The sequence below is a fragment of the Sminthopsis crassicaudata genome, chromosome 4 (genome assembly GCF_048593235.1).
Source record: "Sminthopsis crassicaudata isolate SCR6 chromosome 4, ASM4859323v1, whole genome shotgun sequence".
NCBI classification, from domain to species: domain Eukaryota; kingdom Metazoa; phylum Chordata; class Mammalia; order Dasyuromorphia; family Dasyuridae; genus Sminthopsis; species Sminthopsis crassicaudata.
The window spans coordinates 277,727,670-277,747,426 of record NC_133620.1 but is presented as its reverse complement, the minus strand read 5'-3'; the positions used below and the strand labels follow the sequence as shown (position 1 = coordinate 277,747,426).

The 19,757-nt window shown below is 40.9% G+C and overlaps 1 protein-coding gene across 1 annotated transcript; it reads left to right on the top strand.

The window, feature by feature from the left end:
• The first annotated feature begins 813 nt into the window (after positions 1 to 813).
• On the top strand, positions 814 to 11,433 carry CIMIP3 (ciliary microtubule inner protein 3). The gene is made up of 2 exons (XM_074310932.1): positions 814 to 935; positions 10,894 to 11,433. The coding sequence occupies exons 1-2, from the start codon at positions 924 to 926 to the stop codon at positions 11,230 to 11,232; spliced, it is 351 nt and encodes a 116-aa protein (XP_074167033.1). The 5' UTR covers positions 814 to 923; the 3' UTR covers positions 11,233 to 11,433.
• Positions 11,434 to 19,757: the final 8,324 nt, after the last annotated feature.

Here is a 19,757-nt window from a genome sequence, read left to right as displayed (position 1 = left end):
TCATACATTTGAGAAAGGAAGTGTGAGGGATACTTTGAGAAGGCTTCCTAGGCAAATGATGTTTTAGGGGTGTGCCATATAGCTGGATGGCTAGAATGCTGACCCTGGAGTTAGGAAAACCTGAATTTGGTCCCTGCTATGTGGTCCTTGGCAAGTTATGTCACTTAGCTTCTGTTTGCCTCAGTTTCTTTGTTTGTGGGGATAATAACACCTATGTCTCAGGATTGTTGTGAAGATCTAATCTGATAATATTTTAAAGCACTTTTGCACAGTTCCTGGCACATAATAGTTAATATTTATTTCCTCCCTCTCTTCCTTCCTTCCTTCCTTCCTTCCTTCCTTCCTTCCTTCCTTCCTTCCTTCCTTCCTTCCTTCCTTCCTTCCTTCCTTCCTTCCTTCCTTCCTTCCTTCCTTCCTTCCTTCCTTCCTTCCTTCTTTCCTTCCTTCCTTTCTCCCTTCCTTCCTATCTTCTTTATCCTTTTTTTTCCTTTCTGCCTGTTTCCTTACTTTCTTTACTAGTTCTTTTTTCCTTCATTCCTTTTCCTTCCCCTTTCATTCTGCATCACAAGTCCAGTTCCAGAATTAAGTGTCTCTTTGCCTTGTATAAGTTCTGGGATGGGGGAATATATATGCAGTGGGTAGAGGGTATGAGCTAGGTAGTTCAGAGAGTATAAGAAATCGATGAGGAAGCTAAATCTAGGGATTAGGGCTGTATGTATGGGTTTGTCTCCCATCCCCCAGGCCTTGGCCCCTAGTGTCAAGAGTCACAATGGTCCCTTTATCCCACCCTGAGACTACCCATACATACTCAGAACTTCATGGGAGCCCTTTTTGATAGGGTCCAATACCAACAAAAGTCTCTCTTTCCTTCCACAAAGGCCTTCCACCTGCCAAGTTCAAGAATCATCAGAAAGTCGTGAAAGATGCCTTATATGGTATGATATCCTAGGACCCCAGGGTGGGTGAATTTAGTTCTTTGGAATCACAGGAGCAGCTTGGGTGGGAGTAGAGGCTTTCTAAGCAGTAGGATATCACTCCCTGATTTCATGTGCAGTATACTGGCTGGGGATAAGTAGGTTTATGAGTTTCCTGAAAAAGGATTCTGGGTTGAAAATAAAAAGCTTTAATAAAAAAAAAAAAAAGAAAAGAAAAAAAAAAGAAAGAAAAAGGATTCTGGGATGGGCAAATGATAGTGGAGGAACTCAGAAGATCTGGATTTAAGTCTAGGTTTTCCCTTCTGTTACCTGTTTGACTTTATTTATCTTTATTAATTTTATTTCTCTAAGCCTCAGTTTCTTTCTTCATAACAGAATGAGAGGACTGGACTCTAAGTGCTCTTTAAGGCCCCCTTTCCAGGGCCTCTTTCTCTAGCAGTTCAGATTGCTGTATTGCTGGACTCAGGCCAAATAAAGAAGGATTATTCCATATTCAATGGAGAGGAAAAGTCTTTCCTCCCCTCTTCCTTTTAAAGATTTCTCTTACCAAGTCCCATTCAAATGTACCATCTTCCCCTATACTAACATAATCTTCCCCTATAAGAACATAATCTTTATGGGCTCTCTTCTATATCCACCCCAGCTAATAAACAGCCATTCTGAGGGAGACTTCCCTTTTCCATGAAAATTAACATTTTAACTAGAAGCCAAAGGAATGAATCTCTAATGATGAAATTTTAGTCATCCTGGTAGAATGAAGGAGAAAGGTTCTTGGCATCCCTAAAATCAGATCTTTGAGTATTCTCCATCCATATTTCATACACGTATAATGGAGGCTTTTATTTACCAACCAGAATTCTTTAGTCAATGGACAAGAGCACAGGAACCTGAATGGGACTGAGTTTTTGAATAAAAAAAGTTTAGGGGTTCCTTCAAATGGACTTGCCAGGAGTGTCCTGATAAATATTTAACAATCAGTTTCTGGGGAGGTATATACAAAGCTTTTTAAGTTTAATGTGATTTATTATCACTTTCCTAAGCCTAGACAGGTTAAACAACAACAACAAATAGATCAAACCCTGATGTTAGAATCAGTGGTGGCTTCTGAAGTGTACATCTGGTTAAGAGCAGGCTCTAGCTCCTCCATGGGGCTTGCCCCAGGAAGGGAGGGTTGGGCTGGAGAGTAGGGAAGAACTTGGCGTGCCTGAGCAGCGAGACATCATCATGTTCCTGTGCTAGGATTCCGGAGTGAGGGAACCTACCTTCAAATCCTACCTCTGATGCTTCCAACCTGTGGGACTGGACACAGATATCACTTAGCTTCTCATCAATAATAGGGGGGAGGAGTTGGACCAGATGGTCCCTGAGGTGCTTTAAGCCTCTAGCTATGATCCTATGAACTCTGGGAGGGGGTAGCTTAAGGCTTGAGCAGAATATTGAGAGAAGAAAGACCAGGGGCAGTTGGTTGGTACAATGCATAGAGCACCACCCCTGAAGTCAAGAAGACCTGAGTTCAAATCTGACCTCAGATACTGCATGACCCTGGACAAGTCACTTAACCCCAATTACCTCTCCCAGTGAGGGGAAGAAAAAAAAAAAAAAGAGTAGAAAGACCAGGAGGAAACTGGTCTTCTCAGGGAACTAAAGAATCTATCTTCTTTTTCATCTCTCCTGCCCCATCTCTCTCCTCAAAGAAGGGAAAGACAGGAAAGACTTTAGTAGTTTTTGGATAGGAGATGGTTAAATGAAACCAGCTGCTAACCTGGAAAGTATGTAAAAAGGCCCCACCCTCCCTTACCAGGGCCTTCCCTCCAAGGTTAGTCACCTAGGGCCTGGCTTGTTGGCCTTTGGAAAGGGCAGGACCAAGAACAAGACTTCCTGAGTTTCTTCTCTCTCACCTCTGGTCTTACTCCTCTCCCATTTTCTCCTCCTTTCCCTTCTTCCTTCTCTCCCCACCCTCCAGTTGCATTGCTGAATTGATTACAGAGGGAAAGACTCCAATCTTCTGGTCTAACCTGACTTGGCTTGTGCCCTTTTGGCCTTTGCCTTGGATATGGAGTGTGACTTTAAGCAAATAAATCACTTACCTTTCCTGGGCCTTATTTTCCCTGTTTGTAAATCAAAATATTGGATTTTATAATTTGTCTCTTAGGGTTCTTCTGTCTAGGATTCTATGATCCCACTTTCCTTCTCTATTCCTTTACCTAAGTAAAGCTTACTTGTGTGTTTGTTTTTTGTACTTAACAGTATGTTACCATCCCCCCCATTTACATGTAAAGATTTTTTCAACATTTATTTTTGTGATATTTTGAGTTCTATATCGTCTTCTCTTCTTCCCTTCCCTTCCCTCTCCCCAAGACAGCAAGCAACTTGATATAGGTTATGCATGTATTACCATCATGTTAAACATATTTCCACATTGGTCTTATTGTGAAAGAAGAATAAGAACAAAAGGAAAAAATTAAAACCAAATTTAAAAAGTGAAAATAGTTCTTTCTCTGCATATGACATCATTTTCCATAACATGCTGGACAATTTTGGAATTGTCTTGGATCATTGTATTGCTTTGAAGAGATAAGTCTATCAATATTTGATCACTCAACAATTTTGCTTTTACTTTGTACAAATTTCTCCTTGTTCTGCACACTTAACTCAGCATCAGTTCATGTAAGTCTTTCCAGGTTTTTCTGAAATCCTTGACTAAATTATATTATAATAGCCTAAGGATTGAGAGACGTGGTCTGGAGATCCCAATGTGAGGATTCCTTAGCTCAGTCTTCTCGATAGTTTCTTCTCTTAATTTTAGGAACCTCTCACCAGAGCCTGCTAGTCTGCTTCTTCCTATTAAACAGGCTGAACAATGATGCCCCAGAATTACAGAATGTGAAGGACACTTTAGAGGGGCCATCCGATCTGACTCATTTTACCAGAAGGAGAAACCTAAATACCAGAGAGGTGAAGTGAGTGGTTAGTAACTGGCAGATTTGTCAGCATGGCTACTAGCTACAAGGGAATAAAGGAATCATTTCTCTAATCCACTGGGATATTAGAGTTTGGGCTTGAAAACTTTCATAGACTCTTAGCCAAGTGAAAAAAAAAAGTTCACCTTAGTGGGGTGTCAGGATCTTGGACACTTAAGGATGTTCATGATGCTAAGGGACATCTCAGGGAAGTCTTGGTAATGCAAGAACTGCTCCTGATAGGCTAAAGTGGAACATTAAGATAGGACCTAACTAGGGACTAGTTTGGGGCATGAGGAAGAGTTTATAAAACTTTTGAACTTAAAGGGACCTTAGGCATTATGTAGTCCAACCCACTCTTGTAAAGCACTTTTAAACTATAAATCATACTATAACTATAAGCTATTATTAATATTATAGGTCATTAAAATGAATAAGAAGAGTTCCCTTTCCTGTCACCTCCACAACTTTTAGGTTTTTAGCCCCATAGTTCAGAGGGAACAAAGGGGAGAAATTCCAAGGGTTCCCCAAAATATTGAAGTAAAACAGCTAGAGGCCGTTTTTTTTTTCCCCTGACTTTATTTCTGTGCAACACAAAAAGGACCTGGAGTTTCAATGCCCTCACAAACTTCTAAATACCAAAGATTATTATTGTTGCTGCTGTTCAGTCATTTTCCAGTCATTTCTAACTCTTTATGATCCCATTTGGGATTTTCTTGGCAAAGATATTGGAATGATTGATCATTTCCTTCTCCAGCTCATTTTACAGATGAGGAAACTGAGGCAAACAAGGTTAAGGATCTTGGCCAGAGCCCAAAAAATCCTGACTCTAGGACCAGCACTTTATTGGCTGTGCTTATTGATAATTATTAGACTCGTTATTAGATGAATAATTACTAGACTTATAATCAGAATTATTAGATTATTAGGCAGTTTATTCTAGGGCAGGGAGTATATTTCTTTTTTGCATCAATACCACTCTCCCCATATCTCATCTCCTTCATTCATCTGTACCATGTTCTAGTAGTTTCTCATTATATGTTTGTTAAAAGAACAAATCAACCAGCTTAACTTTGACATGGTCATTTACAGAACCGAGAAAACCACTTTACAGTTTGTCTACTAAGATTTAAGGGGACCCGAAACAAGTATACAGAAACAAAGCATCCCAAATCAGGAGTCTTGAGATCAAGTCCGGACAGCTGCTACCTTCCTATACCTGGGGCTGAAAATTTAGCCCCAAACTCTGCAGCATTCCTTTTCTCTCAGGGAAAAAGTAGGATCAGATGATCTGGAACTTGAAGAGCATGTTCAAGACCATTATTTTAATTCACTCATTTGGCAGGCAAATAAAAAGAATTTTGGAGAAGGAAAGTGATTAGCCAAAAGTTGCATGTAGCAGATCTCCAGTTTAGACCCAGATCTTTGGACTCTCAATCCATTGCCCCTAGCTGCCTCTTGAAAAATTTCTCACCATCAGTCAGCCAATTAGCATTTATTAAATACAAGAAGTCTTTTCTGGTCCCCTTTTCCTGAAGTTACCTCCAATTTATCTTTGTATGGCTGTATGTTCATGGTTATTTGCATGTAGTTTCCTCCATTAGAATTAGCTTCTTGAGGGTGACAAGTGTTTTTTGCTTTTCTTTGTATCCTTAGCATTTAGCATAGTGCCTAGGAGATAGCAAATGCCTAATAAATGCTAGTTGATTTGACTTATGTTCCAGGCACTGACAAATATAAATATAAATATAAAGAAAATATAAAGAAAAATAGAAAACAGTCTCTGCTCTCAAAGGGCTTGTATTCTAACAGAAGAGACATAAGATCATAGATTTAGGATTGACAGGGTCCTTAGAAGCCATTAAGACCAAGTCTATCATTTTACAGATGAGGAAACTGAGACACAGAGAGGTTAAATGACATATCCAAGGTCACACAGCCATTTAGTGTCTGAGATGGGATTTGAACCTGTCTTCCTGACTCTAGGTCCATTTTGTCTATCCACTATAACACACTGATAGTACATACAAGATACATACCGTGGATATGAAAGTCCCTGCTCTCTGCCGGTTTGGATATGTTTCTCTTCTCTTTTTGTCCCCTCCCTTTCCCCAAGGAATCACATTTTTCAGGCAAAACTAACCCTTTTTCTAAGCCAGTGAGAACTGGCTTGGAGGCTAAACTTGGAAGTGGGGGTGGGGAAGGGGAAAATAGGTAATTAAAATAAATAACATAAGAAGAGTTCCCTTCCCTCTAACCTTTACAACTTCTAGGTTTTAAGCACCATAGTTTGGAGGGAACAAAGGAGAGAAAGACCAAGGTTTCCCTAAAACACTGAAGTAAAACAACTTGAGGCTGTTAGAGGGAAAAGGGATTGAAACTAACAAGACAAAGGAAAGTCCTATAATTTTTTAGGTTCTGTGATGTGTAGCTGGTCTGTAAAAAAGAGGAACATATTCAACCATTATTTGAAAGTCATCTCCCAAAACCCTATATATTTGAAGGATGCAGTCCAATCATTGCCTTAGTTAACTAAGTAGCATTCTTCTCAGGTGCAACAAGAGAAGCTTTTTCCTCCCTCCACACATTTCCTTCTGGACATATACATGCCATAAATGCCAGAAAATTCCACTGATACTTTAAAAATTTTAATTTATGTACATTTAATTTAATTTTACATTTTAAGTTTTGAACTGTCTCTCTCCTTCCCCACCCCACACTAGAGAGACCACCATTTGACATACATACACATATATGTGTATAACACACACACACACACACACACACACATATATATATATACATAAAAATATGTATAACACATTATATGTGCGTGAGTAGAACCATAGTATGCATATTTTTATTTATCAGTACTTTTTCCTGGCACTGGATAGTATTTTCCTTCACAGGTCTTTTGTTGTTGATTTGAATATTCATAATACCCGGTATAGCTTAATTGCTCATAGTTATTCTCTGAGCATTATTGTGTCACTGGATACAACCTTCTCTTGGTCCTATTCATTTCACTCTTCCTTATTTTGTAAAAATCTTTTTATGTTTTTCTAAAATCAAACAGCTCATCATTTCTTACAGTACAGTAACATCCCATCATAAGGCATTTTGGATTTAGTTAGTGATTCTCTACAAGTTTAAAGCTTCCGGAGTCAATGGCACATGTGGAGAAGAGGGAGAAGGGAAGGGGACAATGTTCAATCCTTATCTAGATAGGGCACAGAAATGCTTTGTTCCAGCTTTGCCTTCACAGTGCCAGGAGACCAGGAAGGTGGGGGGGCCACCAGGGAAGAAATGTGGTCTGATGTTCCAGAGCTCTTTATACGTTTACTTCTAGGTAGCGAAACTGGTGGGTACTTTCCTATTCCTCCCTGCCTCTGCCTTAAGCTGTCTGAATGATCTGAAATTCTTCCTTTTAACCTCTTAGAGGAAAGCATCCCATCTCTAGAGATTTGGACAAGATTGATTCATGTAGGAAATTCCTATACAAAGGCATAATCACACCTGTTTTGCATTCTTTTAGAAAGTTGACTGAGAACACAGAGGATGTGACTTGTGGAGGGATGTCACCTAGCCCAATGTCAGAAATGGGACTTGAATCCAGATCTTCCTAGCATCACCCCTTGGTCCATTGTGCCATGCATTCATGTTGAATTGGTATTTTAAAGTTTAGAAATTATTTTCATCTGGGGAAAAAGGAACAAATGAACAAAGACTATTTGGAGAGATGATGGAGTTGGTAGAGCTGAGTTAAAAAGAGAAAATACTACGGGGAGGGGGTGGGTGGAGAAAATGGTTGTAATGATGGAGCTGCAGGAATCATCAGGCTTAGGGTTCTTGATCAGAGAAACTTGTTTGAGGCTTGGAAGCTATACCCCCATAAGTGAACCCCCATAACTATCTGTTCATAAGAGATGAATCCCCCCTTTTTCCCTTCTCTGCTCCCATGAAAGAGACAAGGGTTCATGAGGTCTGAATGGAATTGACCATATGGACCAACATGAGGTAGAATTTCCAGGAAAGAAGATTTTAACTTGGCCTAACAAAGGACACAGAACTAAGTGTAGTGGAAAAAGTTTGAGAGTCAGGAGATCCAGGTTCAAATCTCAGCTCTGCCATCTACCATCAGAGTGACCATGAATAAGCCATATAAGTTCAGTCTTTGGTTTTCTCATTTGTAAAATGAAAAGGTTGGATTAGATGGCCTCAAATACCACGAATCTATCTCTAACCGGAGTAATTTAAACCAAACCAAGAAACAGAAACACTGCTTTGGGAGATAATGCTTCTCACAGAGAAACTGTTCACATATAGAGGATAATCTAGCAGAAGGTGGGAAAGTGGACTAACATGTAGAACTCCATGCAATTCTGTGATATTGACCTTATGATTTCCCTAATTTAACTGATCATAAAATCCCAGGTCTATTATTTATTAGAAGACTTTGTATTGGATTCTAGAGGCAATGGGGGGCCAATGGAATTATTGAGTAGGGAGATAACATCACAGGATGTGCACTTTAGAAAAATCACTTTGGTGGCTGAATGGAGGATTTGAGTGGAGAGATATTAGAGGTAGACAGATCTGTCATAGATTATTACAACTTTCTAGGTATGAGGTGATGATGGTCTATACTAGAGTGATGGCAATGTATCAGAGGAGAGAAGGAACAGATTGGAGAGATATTGCAAAGATGACCTTGGCAATAGCTTGGATATGGGGGATGACAGATAGTGAGGAATCCAGGAGGACTTCTAAAGACTGGTAGGATGGCATTATACTCTATAATATTAGGGTAAAAGTTCAGGGGAAAGATAATTAAATTTGGGGCACAGCTAGGTGGCACAATGGACCTGGAGTTAGGAAGACTTATTTTTCTGAATTCAAATCTGGCCTCAGACACTTACTAGCTGTATGACTTCAGGCATATCATTTAACTCTGCCTCAGTTTCCTCATCTGTAAAATGAGCTGGAGAAGGAAAGGGCAAACCACTTCAGTATCTCTGCCAAGAAAACTCCAAATGGGATTACAAAGAGTGAAACATGACTGAATTGACTAAACAACAACTGGAGATGCAGAGGATCCAGCAAAGGAGGCAGGGGAGTGGTTAGGTAGGTAGGAGAACCAGAAGAGAAAGTGGTGTTCTTATAACCTAGAGACAGGGGAAGGGGGGAAAACAGTGTCAGAGGCTGTAGAGAGGTTGAGGAGAAAGTGGATCAAGAAAAAACCATTAAATTTGGCAACTAAGAGGTTACTGGAAAACTTTGGAGAGAGCAATTTTGGTGGAATAATGATATCAAAAGCTTAATTGTGTAAGGGATTAAGAAAGAGAGAGAAAACAGAAGGTGGAAGCTTATATTATAGATGGCTTTTTCTTTTTTTTTTTTTTACTCATTTTCTTTTTTATTTTTTTAAAAATTTTTTCACAGTATATATGCATGAGTAATTTTTTTTTAAAATAACATTATCCCTTGTATTCATTTTTCCAAATTTTCCCCTCCCTCCCTCCATTCCCTCCCCTAGATGACAGGCAATCCCATACATTTTACATGTGTTACTATATAACCTAGATACAATATATGTGTGTAAATCCAATTTTCGTGTTTCACGTTAAGTATTAGCTTCCGAAGGTATAAGTAACCTGGGTAGATAGACAGTAGTGCTAACAGTTTACATTCACTTCCCAGTGTTCCTTCTCTGGGTGTAGCTGTTTCTGTCCATCATTGATCAGCTGGAAGTGAGTTGGATTATAGATGGCTTTTTCAAGAAGTTTAGCCACAAAGGGCAGAAGAGATAGTTAAAGGGGATGGAAGGATCAAGTAAAAGTTATTTTTAGGATGGAATAGACATGAACATGTTTATAGGAAGTAGGGAAGGAGCCAGTAGACAAGGAGAATTTGAAAATAAGTGATAGAAAGGGTATGAAAGTAGGGGCAGTCTATTGAAGGAGATGGGATGGAGTAGGAGTGCTTGAGCAGGTACAAGGGTTAGTCTTGCTTAAGGAATCAGGCCACTTTATCATGTGAAACAGGCATGGAAGGGATAAAGTCATATGGAATGAAGAGTGGAGAAGTAGAAATTCATGGTCTCATTTTTCCTGTAAAATAGGAGTCCAGTTCTCAGCTGAGAACACAGGGTAAATCGTGGGAGTCTGAGGAGAGATGAAAAGGCTTGGAAGGGTCACTGTGAAGTGGATGAGCTGACAGAGTCCAGTTGAGATTACATACCATACATTTGTAGCGGTCCCATTGGGACGGCTGCATTATTTTCTCTCCCTGCATTGGGTAGCGTGTTTGGTTGGGAGTGACTCAAGGCTGAGGCTTGACCGGCCAAAATAGACAATAATAAGAGAGCTAGAGAATAATGTAGAGTTGAATTAGACATTCACGCAAGGAGCATAGTGTAGAATTCACTAAGGAATCAAGAGAGGGGGAAATACAAGACTTTAGGGGGGAAATGGCCTATCACTGTTGAAGTCCTTATTATGAGAGCAGGAATTAGGAAGGAAAGTGTGAGCCATCTACGGCACTCATCTAGGAAGGAAGGGGATCGACCCACAGTCTGGGAAAGACCTCAAGGAGAAGCTGGCAGTGATGGAGATAGAAAACTGGAGGGGGCCATGGAGAGTAAAGAGCATGCCGTAGAGGCATTTATCTCGTTGTGGGCCATTATCGGTCGCTTGTTGATTGACTAGTTGATGCCATCTAAGGTCCCTTACAGCTCGGGCCGCGCAGTAACAGTCCCCGCTACTTCTGCAGCACGCTAGGGTTTGCTCAGAGCAGCCTCGTGAGGTGGGTAATACAGCCCTGTCCCCATGTTGCCGATGAGGAGACGGAAGCTTGGAGAGCTCGTTGCCCGAGGTCACGATGCGCGCTTATAACTGGCACTGTGGGTCTCCGGCCAATGCGGAAATTTAATAAATCGATTCTTCTCCTCCCAAACTAACGCTGTGTGTTCCCCTCCTGCTTCTCTCCCGTGTCCGCAGCTACCAAGGAGAGTCCGGGTGCCTCTAAAGGCCAAACCCGAAGATAAGGATCCGTTTCTAAGCTTTTGCCAGATCCCCGACAAGCACCAGGACCCCTCCCATCCCCGCAAGCCCTTGACTTCCACCATACCGGTGGCCGTAGACCCCTGGAAGCAGCAGCAGAAGGTCATCAACCACCGATTTTACACTCGGCAGTACACCAACTCGTACACGCCCTTCTACACCTTGCAGAAACCCTCGTGCGGCTTCCTTTACTGCCAGGAGACCGACCACACCCGCAAGAGGTTGGACGTACCTTACACCAACGTGAACAAATGGCGGACTGATGCCATTCTGTAGGCCCGGAGGCCCCGCACTCCTCCGCCCGCTTCATCTCGGGAAGGTGGGCCCTCGGAAAGGAGGGTGTGTTTGCTAGGGGAGGGAGGGGCCGTCCCGGCGGCTGGGCTCACCTGGGCGGTCCCTTTTGGGCACCGAGGGAGACCTTCTCTTCAGCACCAATTAAACATTACCCTTCTTTAGCCTACAAATTGAGGCTACATCTAAGCGAGTTACACTGGATCCTGTGTGATAAGCTGCTGGTGAGAGATTTCCTCCTCCTGCACCCCTCTTACACTCGCCTCTGGTCTCTGGGACAAGTGGCTCCCTGGCTATGGCCTTCTACCTTGGGAGAATCGCCCTATCGTCTTCCATCGAGTTATGGATACTCAGTTAGAAAGGATTTGTGTAGATTCTAATCTAATGGGGCTCAGGGGAAAAACTCTAATGAGGGTCTCAAAAGACCTGGGTTTAAATTTTACCCATGAATGCAGACTTTAGCAAGTCGCTTAACCTCCCTTGTCTATAGATTTTTCCTGGCCTCTGACATCAGTTTCCAAGTGCATAATTCTTCATTTTAGAGAGGCCCCCAGAAGGGATTTCCATGACTTGCTTACTCAAACTCAACTTCATTCTAAGTTTGTCCCCCCACGAAGAGCAAAGGTAATTGAGGTGGAAGTCCCGAGAAGAGATCAGGGGATCTTAGAAGACCTACAAGACAATCACAGGTGTCCTCCCTGTTAGTGTGTGACCTGGGCTCATTGCTTCCATTCTCTGACCTTAGTTTGCCCCTCTTCGCTATCTGAGTTCTCTCATCCTACTTTCCTGTGGCCCTGATTGGTGAGCTTTCTGCCTTCGCTTACCCAGGCTAGGACTTGCCATGAGACTTCCCATATTTGCAAGACATGTTTTACCCATACAACCTCAGCTTGCCTTCCCTGCTTTCCAGCGCTTGTTCCCCTAATATGTTGTCTTTCCTAATTATACAGTAAACTCCTTGAAGGCAAGGATTACCTTTCTTATTTGTATTTGAATCCTTAGAATTTAGCCCCACATCTGGACAAATGGTAAGCACCTAATAAATACTTTTTTTTTTTAATTGAAAATGAGGTCTGCATGTTTCTTGGAGTTCTAAACTACTTCCCTCCTTTCATAGATGAGAAAACTGAGGCTCAAAGAAAAGGCCATGCAAATAGCACGTGGCAGAGCCAAGATCCAAACTCCAAATACTGCATGGCAGTGGTTATAAAGGTTGTTAGAGCAGGGGTTCTCAAAGCTTTTTAGTCTTGGGCCCCCTTTACACTTTTAAAAATCATTGAGGACTCCCTCCCCAAAGCTTTCTTTATGTGGGTTATAGCTCAGCCTATAAGCAATAAGTATTCATTAATTTTTCTGTTAATAATTAACTTTTTTGTTCATTTTTCAATTTAGCACAGTGTCAAGCATTGGGAAAATAAATACAAGCAAAAAGAAAGGGAGAACCTGTCCTCAAAAAGCTTATATTCTTTCTTTTTTTTTTTTTTGTCTTTGGTGTTCTGTTTTTTTTTAATTTTTTTATTAATTTTATAATTATAATTTTTTGACTACATATGCATGGGTAATTTTTTACAACATTATCCCTTGTACTTCCTTCTGTTTCAAATTTTCCCCTCCTTCCCTCCACTCCCTCCCCTAGATGGCAGGCAGTCCCATACATGTTACATGTGTTGTAGTATGTCCTAGATACAATATATGTGTGCAGAACCAAATTTCTTGTTGCACAGGAAGAATTGGATTCAGAAGGTAAAAATAACCTGGGAAGAAAAACAAAAATGCAGTTTACACTCATTTCCCAGTGTTCCTTCTCTGGGCGTAGATGATTCTGTCCCTCACTGATCAATTGGATCTGAATTAGATCTTCTCTTTGTCGAAGATATCCACTTCCATCAAAATACATCCTCATACAGTATCGTTGTTGAAGTGTATAATGATCTCCTGATTCTGAAAAAGCTTATATTCTAATGAGAAATGAGAAAATATAAAAGGCTGGAAAGGGGGGAGGTGCCATTAATAGTTACTATATTAGAATTATGAAAATAGTTTTGACCTCATGCACCCCCTGAAAGGATCTCAAGATCCTCAGGGTTCCCTGGAACACATTTGCTGGGGTAGACCATTTCTCATATCTCATCATCATAGTTGATTTCAAACCTAACTTCTGTGATCTTATGATCCTGTCTCCTGGATAATGAATCAGTAGTCCTGGGGCATACTGAAGGGGAAGGAACAGATAATTTCTATTGGAATATAGTGGTGATTCTCTCTTCTACCAATTCCAAAGGTCTTCCTTGCTAATTTTTTTGGGGAGGGGGGAAAGGAGGAGAGGATTCCCATCCCCTCTCTCTCTCTCAGAAACCAGGATAGGAAAACTTCAGAAAGTATAGAGGGTTGTTCCAGGTAGGTGTATGGTGTATGGGGAAGAGGAAGCAATTACCTTTGTCAGTGACCTGAGTTCCTCAATATTGCCTGATGTCTAAGCTTCAGGGAAAGGGTTGCCCAACAAGTTTCTTGGAAGTCGGCCATCATTTCCCCAGCTCCACCCTTCACCCCAAGTTGGCTTAACTATTTAGTGAGACAACTTCTGGAGTTGGGGACAAGACTGGACTAGGCGGGAAGAATGGTGCTATGGTGGAAAGAATATTGCAGGTGGATTCAAAAGAGCTGTATTCATGGGAAGAATGGCCCTCTACTACTTATATTCAGAATGACATTGGTCATTTCCCTTCTCTGGCCTGGGACATCTGTTAAATAAGAATCCTGTTACACTAAGGTCCTTCCAGCTCCAACATTCTGTTGTGATTTGGGATTGTGGAGGAAAGGGAAACCTATAATGATTAAGTGGCCGAAGGGTTTGACCAGACCTCCCCAGGTCTTTTTTCTTTGGGAGAAAGATAGCAGCAGAGTAGACTTGGCATCCTGAATGATATCTTCACCCACAGAAGAGTTTGAAGTCCATAATTCATGTATCAGAGCTGGAAGAGACCTTAGAGGTACAACCCCCTCATTAAAACAAACAAAAAAAGACAAAATGGCTAGAGGCTGGTCACCATCTGAAATCTAATTCTTCTGGAGGAAAAAGTAAGGGATGAAATAATTGTCCCTATAGATTTTCTTCTCTTCACTTGAATGATGTAGTAGATGGAGAAGGGTGAGAATAGAATGAAATTGGAGGGGAAAAGAGAAGAAAAAAGACCTATTTTTCCAAAACTAAAGCACTAGACATTAATGAAGGGCTACCTCCCTCTTGTGACCACTTTGCGTAGATGAGTCTGTTTCTGATTTTCAGGGCCCACTTGAATCTGAGCAGAACAAACCCAGAGGCCAGATGGACAGGGGCTTGTGGGAAGATCTCTCTGTTCTGCAGTTTCAAAGTTGGAAGACATACAGCAGTGGCCTAAGCCTTTGGAAAACTGCCCAGTGGGCTGGCCACCGTGTGGCTCTGTTGTGCCAGGCATCCGGCCCGGCCTCTGCCTGGGATATGATCCCATGCCAGCCCAGCCACCTGCCCCACCCTTTCTCTCCCACTGGCAGCTATTCAGCCTTGTGGATTCTCAATCTGGTGTGGAATCTGTCCCAGAAAGGATTTCTGAGCAGAAGCAGAGAGAAAACAGCTGAAGAAACCATAAGGTTTCAATGCTTCACCATGAGATTCCAGACCCTTCCGGGGGGGGGGGGAATAACCTTAGAAAATCAGTTCACATTTCTACTCCTTTACTTGTTCACCAAGCCTCAGAGGGGATGGGGGCTAGAAAGAGATGACATTGAATCCCGTATATTAAAGCCAAGGTTTCCATAGGGTCCCTCCATACCCACAGCAGAATAAGTGGGGAGTTCATTAAGGCTGGTGGTAGACATATTACTGGTTCTGAGGGCCTCTTCTATTTAGAAGATCCAAGACACACTGAGGGGAAAGAAGCTAACTACTCTAATCCTTCTTTGATCAGAAATCCCCTTTACAACATCTACAGTGAGTGATTATCCAACCTTTGCTTGAACATTTTCACTTATGAGGAATTCACTGTCTACCAAGGTTTTTCCATTGCACTCCAGAGACCATCTCTTAAGTCTCAAGCTTAAGAGATGGCCTTAAGACTTTTGCCATCAAATCTCTTCCAGATAGATCCAATTTTGCTACAGATCCCCTAGTTTCCTCAACGTCTCAAATATCACTTGATTGGCAAGCCTTGTTGAAACTTCCACATTGTTATTGTTTATAGTCATTCCAGTTATACTGTGACCCCATTTGAGGTTTTCTTGGCACTCAAGTACCTTTGAATGGTTTGCCATTTCCTTCTCCAGCTAATTTTATATATGAGGAAACTGAGGTAAACTGAGTTAAGTGACTTGTTTGGTGAGTCCAGATTTGAACTCAGGAAGATGAGTCTCCTTACTTCAGAAACTGCACATTATGCTATCCAGCTGCATTTAGGACAAAAGCCTTCACTTTATCATGATCTTATATAAAGTATTATTAATCTTTGAGGTCAATGCCTTGTCTCACTCCAGCTTTTCCTAGTTTAAATAAGGGTCAGGAAGTGGGGTACTAGTCACCTGAAAAGGGGAGGGATTGTGAACCAAGGTGGAAACAGTACAGTAGAAGAGGCTGGGGCTAGAAGATAAAAGTCACGACAAGAGTCCCCCATTTGTCATCAACTAGACTGGAACAACAACAACAAAAAAAACATCTCTGTATTGAGCTATTTCTCTCCCCCAGTAGCAAACTCAGCCAGTGAAACAGCAAAGAGGGCGGATGAAAGTTTGTTTTAAAACCTGTTCATTCCATGAAGAAAAATCTGTCCCAGTACATCCGTTCCATGTACTGCTTTTAAATCTTCAATAGGGCACTTGGTATAATATAAAGACCTCCTAATGTAGTGGGAAAAGCTTTGGATTTGGAGTCAACGGACCTGGATTCAGATCTCACTTCTTCACTTATTACCTGTATGATGTTGGACATTTCCCATTCCACTTCTCAGTATTCTCACCTGCAAAGGGATTGGATTACATATAAACGCTAAACCTAGAGTCTTAGTGCATAACAGGAATTCATTATTGAACTTCTATAGGCAGCTACATGGTGCAGAAGTTAGAGTACTTGGTCTAGATTCAGGAACCCTGTCTTAGACACTTATTAGCTGCTTGATCTAGACAATTCTGTCTGCCTCAGTTTCCTCAACTGTAAGATTTGGATAATAGCAATTGACCTCACAGAGTTGTGAAGATCCAATAGGATATTTGTAAAACCACTTATCACAGTACCTGACACAGTAGTTACATCAAAAATGCTTGTTCCCTTCTTCCCCTGTTGAATTGTTGGTCAGAGATAGACAGCTATGAATACTAGAAGAGATTAGCATATGAGTTACTAGGAAAACACTTTATCAGATTCTTATTTGCAAAGCCTGATCCTATATTATTAACAGAAAGCATATATTTTCTAGCAGATGAGAATACAGTGATCTTTGTGATCTTTCCAAAACAGTTCAAATGATACATTTATATATCTTATACATATCATTCACAGCTTGTATCTGAAAAGCTTGTTTAGGTTACTTCTATACTCAAAGGTTGGATTACCTTCCCAAAGGGCAAGTACTTTTCCCAGGTTCTAGAATAGCCTGTGAAGATTTGCACTCCTAGCTCATGAGTCCTAATTAGTCTGCTTCCCCTTAACTGTAAGGCAGTAGATAAAATTACCTCAAAGCAAATACATTTACTAAAACAGAATAACAAGAATAGTCATTATAAAACATTGTCCCCCATAAAACTGGGGTATAATGTCCCACAAATATGATGCTTTATGTTAACTGGAAAAACCCAGCCCCAAGCTTGGAGTTCATAAGTGACCAAAGGCAATTTACATCTTTTGTACCGAATGCTTCCTATCCTTCTCCCTGTGTGGAGTCCTCATGCAGGTTGCCTCTGAATGCAGCATCTCTCTTGATGGATTGTTTAGCTGAGATCCCAAAGTTTGCTTGTTTCCACTTTTGATTACTAGGGCTGGTATGTCTTGAATCCATATTGTGCTCTCTTATCTGCTGTCAGGAATCCTTGATTCTTATATCTGTTGGGAGGGTGTGAATGTTCCCTCAGTTTCCCTCAAACTCTCAAATTGATGTTCCAACAACTGAATGAGTTACTTCTTATTGGGTGAGTAGCATCTCTGCTAGATGCCATGGCCAGCTGGGGGTAGTGATGGACAGGGATCCCCTTCCCTTCTCTTGCTGATCTGCTGGTCTCACACTTCACATAGCTGTTACTGGAGCTCTGTGTAGGCTCCATGATTGACACCTCTGCTAAAAAGTCTCCTTTTACTGCACCAGATTGCCTCTCAAGTAAAATATTAAAATTATTTCTTCAAGATGCACTGTAACCAAAGCTAAAAGATCCCAAGTCTGTAAGACTTGGGGAACATGTGGTTTAAAACAAAAGGAGCCCATAAATAAGTCCCTTACTAGCCATTCTGACAGAGAATGTGGACATAGAATGTAAAGCGTTTCTCCCTAACATATGGCATCTCTAGATCCTGTGATGAGGAGGATTTCTTCCTTAGCATCTGCAGCTGTGGTGAAAGAAAAATGAAACAATTAAAAAAGACTGTTTCAACCATCCAAGGAGCTGATTTTCCAGATAGTAGGAAGGGTGAGATATTCAGCAAAAAGAAGGACTGGAAAAAACATGACAGTATTATCAGCAGCACTTTGTTTTTGTTTTATTTTTTTGAGCAGCACTTTTTTGAGGTAGCAAGTAACAGATTGGAAAGGGAATGGGTATTTATTAAGTTCCTCCTATGTTCTAGACATTGTACTAAAAGCTTTACAAAAACTATCTTATTTGAGCCTCATAACTGTAAAGGGCTGAAACTTTGAGTTGATGCACTGAGGTTGGACAACCTCGCACTTAAGGCTAATTACCGATTGGACAATATTCTATTAGCATGTGCTTGGAAAATGGCCCTTCCCACTATTTTGTGCTGGTTCAAGCTTTTGGTGTATACAGAGAGTTGTGGGAGGGATTAGGGGTGGAAGAAGACAAGAAAAATCATCTTGGGCTGTAGAGAAGGAGAGGAGAGGTAGTGCAGATCCTGCATCCATCCAATTCACTTCTACCCCAAAGACCAAGAATAAAGACCAAGGACTTTTGCTTATCCTGACTCCGGCTGATTCTAAGATATCTAGAGTGCTAACTCGGTCTTCACACATAACAATCTGAAAGTGCTAGCTAATATTTTCATTTTAAAGTTGAGGAAACTGAGGTAGACAGAAGCTAAGTGATTTGTCAAGATCACATAACTAGTATCTGAAGTCAGATTGGAACTCAGGTTTTCCTAACTTCAGGGCCAGTGTTCTATTTAGTTCTTTACCTACTGCCTGGGAATGAGGATTAGCTGAACAAATTGTGGCATTGTGAATAAAAAGCTATGTTGTCCTGTAAGAAGCAATTAAAGAATCCTGATGAACATGGGAAGATTTTTAATGATCTGATATAGAGTAAAGTAAGCAGAATCAGGAGAACAATATAAACAATGACTACACTAATACAAATGAAAATAACACACAAGGCAGTCTAACTTTGATGAATTATAATAATGACCTATCTTGGACCTAGATTGCAATTAATGAACTGCCAGAAAGATGCAAGTATAATAGATCTAGAGCTGCCAGGCAATCTCTCATTTTACAGATGAAGATACCAAGGCTCTGAAAGTTTTCTTTCTGTCTCTCTCTGTCTCTCCTCTTTCTTTTTCTTCTTTCTATTATTCCTTTCTCTCCCTTTCTTCCTCCCTCCTTCTTTCCTTCCTTCCTTCCTTCCTTCCTTCCTTCCTTCCTTCCTTCCTTCCTTCCTTCCTTCCTTCCTTCCTTCCTTCCTTCCTTCCTTCCTTCCTTCCTTCCTTCCTTCCTTCCTTCCTTCCTTCCTTCCTTCCTTCCTTTCTTTCTTTCGTACAAATTCCTTAGTGTCTCTGAACCTCATTTTCCTAAGAATGGAAATAACAATAGCATCTGCCTCACAGGGTTGGGGAGGATCAAATGAGACAATATATAAAAAGCATTTTATAAACCTTCAAGTGCTAGTTAAAAATGAGTGATGATTATGAACTACTTTGCAGGATTGATTCTTAGCTTCCTAATCTATGATAATTTAAATGATAATGATCACAAATGGCATTTATATAGAAAGTATTATTATCCCATTCACATATGAGTAGCTGAGGCTCAGAAAGGCTAATAATCTCACTAGTTTTTTTGATTCCAAGTCTAGCACCAGAAGCTTAACAGATGGTCTCTAAGGGCCTTTCTGGCTCTAAATCCTTCAAAATGTGAGAATCCAATTAGGTGATGTGAGTGAAAGTACTTTGTAAATGACAAAGGACTCTGCAACTATTATTATTATATATCATGTCTTTGGATTGATATGGACTGAAATGAAGAGGAGGGTTTACTAGATGAGGAAGAGTATGTACCAGGATGGAGGGAGTGAGAAGCATATTGCATTGAAAAACTAATTGAATT